The sequence below is a fragment of the Cannabis sativa genome, chromosome 9 (assembly GCF_029168945.1).
Source record: "Cannabis sativa cultivar Pink pepper isolate KNU-18-1 chromosome 9, ASM2916894v1, whole genome shotgun sequence".
Classification (NCBI taxonomy): domain Eukaryota; kingdom Viridiplantae; phylum Streptophyta; class Magnoliopsida; order Rosales; family Cannabaceae; genus Cannabis; species Cannabis sativa.
In genome coordinates, this window is record NC_083609.1 from 37,977,072 (window position 1) to 37,983,753 (window position 6,682).

The 6,682-nt window shown below is 38.6% G+C and overlaps 1 protein-coding gene across 1 annotated transcript; it reads right to left on the reverse strand.

The window, feature by feature from the left end:
* Positions 1-1,285: 1,285 nt before the first annotated feature.
* LOC115702068 (uncharacterized) lies at positions 1,286-2,185 on the reverse strand. Its single transcript, XM_030629516.2, has one exon. The coding sequence runs from the start codon at positions 2,183-2,185 to the stop codon at positions 1,286-1,288; it is 900 nt and encodes a 299-aa protein (XP_030485376.2).
* Positions 2,186-6,682: the final 4,497 nt, after the last annotated feature.

Here is a 6,682-nt window from a genome sequence, read left to right on the forward strand (position 1 = left end):
GGAATTTAGAATTTCCCAAAAATACCCCTTTAGTGTTTATTATGTGGTTTTAGTGTGGAGGGGCAAAATGGTCTTTTTGCCCCATTAGTGTTTTGTCTTTTAGTAAGTTTATTAATTGAAATTAATTGTTTATTTTATTTATTTGTTGGCTGAAATGAAATGTTTATTAAGTGGCTTTTATTTCATTCCCTTCATTTTACAAAAAAAAATACAAAGTTTTAAAAAAGTTAGAAATTTTCAAAGAAAACTCTCTCAAGCTCTCTCTCCTTTTTTCGGCCCTTCTTGAGCAGCAAGGAAGTGAGGTTTTCCTTGGTGATTCAAGCTCATCTTGAGTAGATTTTGTGATCTCTAGTTGCTAGTAAGTTTTCTTCAACCTTTCTTAATGTTCTTGAAGTTTTTGAGATGAAAATGGTAGGTTGCATGTTAGTTTGCATGGCTGATTGTTGCTGTGTTTAATTGTTGTTCACAGAAGCTTAATTAGGTTTAAAATGAATGGATTATCTAGGTTTTAATGCATGCTTGCTATCTTGTTTAAAGTTATGTTTTTTCTAAGCTAAATATATGATTTTTGAAAGAAATTGTATAATCTGTTACTGTGATGTTGCTAGATGTTTTTCGTTGTTTTCAGAGGTTTAGATATGCTTGTTTAAGTAGATTCAAGCTAGTTTGAATGCATGATAGGTGGTTTTGCTCAAGTTTGAGTTTAGAACTCAAAGCTTGAGCTCCAATGGCATTTTTCGTATCTGTGGTTTCTGGGTTGTTTTAATGCCTTGGAAATGTTCTAGGGGAGGTATAGAACAGGTCTGGAAGGTTTCATGTGATTTGGGATTGATTTGAGCAAGATATGAATTTTTGATTGTTGCTGTCTGCGAGGAACCGGAATTCCGGTTGTGCATCTGGAATTCTGGATGAGGGTGCTGAATTTTCCCAGAACCGGAATTCCGGTTGGGCAACCGGTCTACCGGTTGGGGAAAATTCAGGGACCCTAGTTTGCCTCGTTTTTATGTTTTAGGGGGTATTGCCATGCTTTTTATCGATAGGGAAACTTTTAGTTCCTAGTTTAAGTCCCCGGGAAGTGATTTAGCGTGTCACTTATAGTGTTGTGATTTTTATGGTTTAAGAGCCTGTAATCCGCCGCTCAGCTAAAGTTCCAGTCAGGTTTAAGCATTGTGGTCGGAATAATTGGATTGATTTTAATCTCTTCTAGTTCTTCTACTAGTCCAATAATGCTGTTTGGGTCCCCATGTCGAGGATCCACATCTTCATCCCCGCCTTGGGCGGTTCCCTATTTTGCAATGCTTTTCCCCTTGTCCGTACTCTGGCTAGAGGATACCTCATTTTTAACCTTGGTTAGGGCAAGGTTGTAACATTCTCGAGCAACTTGCTGGTTTCCTCTCAGTAACCCCACCCCATTCTTTGTTGGAAACGTAAGGCATGAATGAAATATTGACGTAACAGCCTTTAAGTCATATAAATCTGGTCGGCCTAACATGACATTAAATGTTGATGGAACGTCCAATTCTAAAAATTGTGCCATTATAGTTATGCTCTTCGGAGCCTGCCCAACGGTGAGGGGTAGGGGAATTTTCCCTAGAAGTTCAACGCTTTGGTCGGAGAAACCATACACGAGCGGGAGACAGGGGGTTAAGTATTTGAGTTGGAGCCCCATCTTTTCATATGGTGTCTTGAATAAGATGTTTGCAGAGGTTCCATTGTCTATCATGGTTCGGGCCACCATCTTGTTTGCTATCTGGACTTCGACGACCAATGGGTCATTGTGCGGGAAACTAATCTTGACAGCATCTTCATCACTGAATGTTATAGTGGGCTCCCCTGCCCGTGGTATTTTTGGTTTCCTTTCTTCGACGGCCAGAACTACTTCATCTTGCTCATGCTGTACTGTTAGGGCATACCTTTCCCGGGCTTTGCCTGAATCTCCCGTTATGTGCGGTCCTCCAATAATAACTTGCAGATGTCCATCTACTAGTGGTGGTAGTAAATCTTGGTTGTTATCGCCCCTTTGATTTTGATCAGCCTTGACATACTTTTGCACGTGCGAATTATTTTTTCTTATCAAAAATTCAATTTCCTGCTTTTGATTGTTGCATTTGTTGGTGTCATGGCCAGAATCTCCATGAAAACGGCAAAACTTGGTCATGTCTCTCTTGCTCACGTCTTTTTTCATGGGTGCGGCTTCTTCTACGGGGCTAATGACAGAGTAGCCATGTAAACACTTTCTATATCTACTGTCAGGATAGAGAAAGCAGTAAACTTGGTAGTATTCTCCTTGGGTGCTTGTTCGATTTTGCCAGCAAACTTTCCCTTTTTCCCATTTCCTTGCCTATTGTTGTTGTTGGACCGTTTACCACTCTAGTTTGAACTACTAGGGTACTGGGCGAGCGGGACGGATGTTCCAATAGACGGAACTTTTGGCTGGCTATGTTTTTGCTCAACCTGTGCTCGCTGAATGGCTTCTTCAAGCTTCATAAAACCATTGGCACGATCAAGGAAGTCACTCATAGAATCTATTGGTCCGTTCTTCCTGATGTCCTTCCAATGTTCTCCAAGAACTTCAATGCCCCCATATATTGCGGACAATTTTCCGTCTTCGGTCACCCGTGCAACCTTAGTTGCCTCCGTCATTAATCTGCTAATGTAAGCTAGGAGAGGTTCTCCTGGTCTTTGCTTCACTTTGACCAGATCTTCTAAATGCAATGCAAGCTGGCGAGAAGAGGAGAATTGTGCATGGAATTCCAAGGAGAAAGCCTTCCATGAGTTGAACCTTCCGGGTGCCAACTTGAAATACCATTATTAGGCGGCCTCTGAGAGGGTAGGAGGAAAAATTCTGCAACATACATCTCCTTGTGCTCCTTGCAGGTCCATTTGCATTTCAAAATACTTGAGATGGGATAAGGGATCTTCCTTCCCAGTATACATCTTCCAAGTTGGCATCCTAAACTTGTGAGGCAATTCTAAGACATTAATCTCTTGGGAGAAAGGGAATCCACGTGCTCGGTCCAACACGAGGTCGTTGTTCTTCTGACCGGCCAGGCCTTGGAATATATTTTTTAGCTCATCCAGTTGTGCTTGCACGGCAGGATTAACTTGTTCAGCCTCTTGGCCGACCAGAGTCACATCAGCATATCTTTGAGCGGGATTTTGAGCGCGAGCCCTAGGCTAAACGACAGGCGCGTCATGCTAATTGTCCAACCATCTCCTTTTGTTCAGATCATCTCTGAGATCATGAACCGTTCCCAATCGATTAAATATAGAAACACCTGGTTGTCTCTGTGAATGGTTGGTTTGGCCAATCAGCTGGCCGGCACAATTAACTTGGGTGGAAGTATTAGGTATGACCTCTCCTGATGAAGTGCTAGACAAGGTCTGCCTGCCTACCACTTGGTCCACATGTGGAACCTGTGACCGGGGATTGGAAGGCTGACCATTTAGAGTTTGAGAGGTGTTCACAGCGGGATCTTTGTTTGTCTCGCCCAGGGGAATGACGGTTGCAGGCTGTTGACTAGTAGGCTGACAGGCTTTCCGTATCAGCATGGTGGCCTGTCTAGTTCGATCGTCAATGGCTGCTTATTGAGCCCTTAATGTTTCCATCTCTTTGTCCCTCCACTTAGCCAGCATGCGCCTTTGCTCTTCAAATGCAAGATTCACCGCAGCACAGATTTCCTCCTAATCATGATGCAGGGTGTTGGTATGACCTTGAATGATTCCAACAGCAGCACGGAGGTTTTGGATCTCAGTGTCATCTCCAATGGTTGTTCAAACATTTGTTACGGGCGGAACAACAGTGTTGGGTATGCCCTAATTAGCTTTGAACTGGTATTTCTAGTCTCTTGCACACCAGGCGCAATTCCACTTACAGGAGTCGTCCCATTGTGACCTACAGTTGATGGTTGTTCGGGATTCTTGGTTGGTTGAACCCTTGTGTTCCCTAGGTTCTGCAGTGCAAATCCACCGCCTGTGGATTTGCCGGATCAACCATGCCTCTACGAGTCTGTACCACCATTGTATTTGTGATTAGATTTGAGAACGATCTTGAGATTTTGCTCTCAATGGAAGCACCAAAATGTTGACCTCGCTTTTAGCCAACGACAGTGAGTCAAGATTGTAAGCGACAAGTATTGTAATGTATATGTAATATAATGGAGTAACTAAAGACATAAGAATTTTATAAAGGTTTAGCCCCGAGCAGTTTGCTAATAGCCTAATCCTCTTTGTTTGTATTGACTTAAGAACAAGGAATATAATGATCTCTTTTCTTAGAGCTCTTACAATAATATCTCTGAATATGAATTCTTAGATAAGTTTTTCGACCCTTTGGCCAGTGAGAATGAATCACTATTTATAGGGCTATAAACTTTTAGCGAAGAATTTCCCTTCTGATTACAATTGATATAATTGGAAAGATTGCATATTAAATACTGTTGAATTATTTTACTAGGATCTAGATTTACTACCATGTATGTTGTTTAACATCCTAATATGAATTTCTTAAACAATGTCAACAAACACATATAAAGTTTAAGAAACCTTACAGTGGGTCCAGAGAAATTAAATGACTCCTTCCTCTTAGATCTCAAACCCTTGTATCCTTTCTGTAGCAGAGTATCACCAAGATCTGAGCCCGATTCTCCTTCTTGTTGATTGGATTCTTCATAGTCTTACATACTATGATTGAGGACCAACTTGATGTGTTTCCGCACTTACTCTATCACTCAAGGTATGAAAATATGAAGAGAAGAAGAAGAGAATGTGGTTCAAAATTAATAGAAAAGAAGGCTCGGGAAAATTTGATAGTAGGTGAATTTTTCATCATCTTTAAGTGTGAGCCATCACTATCTATTTATAGGCAACCATCTAGGTTTAGGTTAGGATTTATTAGGAATTAAAATAATGAAGAAATTAAATTGAAAATACCACACAAGTGGCCGGCCATGGATATGGGCCCCCACTTTGGAATTTTGCCATTTTACAACAATCTTTCCTTATTTTCTCAAAAATGCCACTTTTCCAATTCTAACCAATTAAATGCCAAAACTAATTATTTAATAATTAAAATTAATTATCAAATGAAATTTCCATTTAATATATTTATTAATTAGACATAATAAAATCTCTTAATTAATAAATAAATAAGACCTAAATCTCTTTTCTTCACAATTAACCCCTGGCTTAGTGAAAATTCATAAACTAGACGTATTCTAATTTTAAAATTATAATTGATTAATTAAAATCAATTAACTGAGTCTTACAAGCAGTATGGTCTCAACTAGTATGGGGACCATGGGCCTATATAATCGAGCTTCCAATAAGCAGATCTAGAATTTACCTAGTGAATTCCCTAAATTATTAATTCCTTATTGCATCCACTCATAGAACTTAGAATTTCACTCTTAGTCATATAGAATGCTCTATATGTTCCACGATATAGATACGCTATAAACATTTAACCATCGTTCTAATCTCAATAATCAAAGATCCTCTAAAGTTGATTTACACCAAGTAAGGATAAATTTACCGTTTCACCCCTCAATGTATTTTAACCTTAAAACACTTAGCTTCCTATAAATGATGTTTCATTGAACTAAAATATGATCACTGATACAAGCGCTCTTCCATTTATATCTATTAACCCAAGCTCAAAGGAAATCATCGTTTCACTTGTATGTCGTAATAGAATATATAGATTCCATATCTATGTTTAGCGCTCCCACTCAATTATACTACCATGTGTTGGGTTTTATGACCTAAATAAAACTCTTTACAATCTGATTAGTAATCAATATAAGAAATTTGAAGTGATTTATGTTTACATGAATTTTACATGCTAATGGTTTAATATGTTTATTACATTTACACACAAAATCAGTTAAATCCAGATCATATGTTCATTCACAATTACAGTATCGTCAACACAGTGGAATGTGATTGTGATCATATGAATCAAAAGACTAAGTCCCTGTTTCATCAGTGTTTTGGATTTACACTAACGTGATAATCAGCCATGATGTATACTTACACTTGGAGTAAGTGTTATGTTCTTTCCAGGACATTAGTAAAGTATACTAGTTTTGAATGTATGGAGTATACATTGGACTGGACCGATATTGCAACTAAGTTAAGATATTACAAACTTACCGTTATATCTTTCCAAGTCAATATCAGTAGTTGATCTTAAGATTAAAAGAATCTAAATCCTGATATGCTTAGGCTCAACTCAGCAGTACTATTCATGTTCTTTGATTTATTAGTTAAGCCTACTTTTGGGTCAGGGTGATACGTATATTTTGGGAACATGATAGTATGATTGAGTGGGAGTGCTGAACATAAATACGGAATCTATAGCTTCTACTGGTGTATGGAAGTCAAGTGATGATTCCCTTCAAGCTTAGCAAATAGAAGTAAATGGATGAGCTCTTGTTTAAGTGACTAGTTCTTAGATCACTAAACATCATTTACAGGTAGCTAAGTGTTTTAAGGGGAAAAATACATTGAGGGGTGAGAACGGTAAAATTATCCCATCTCGATGTAAATCATCTATATAGAGGATCTTTAATCACAATAAGATTATAACAATGGTTAAATGAGATAGCATATCTATATTGTGGAACATATAATATGCTCTATATAAGTCTGAGAGTGCAATTCTAAGTTCTAAGAGTGGATT

What these genes read in the sequence shown, in the direction of transcription:
- LOC115702068 (XM_030629516.2), bottom strand. Translation starts at nt 2,185, where the DNA reads ATGAAAAAAGACGTGAGCAAGAGAGACATGACCAAGTTTTGCCGTTTT.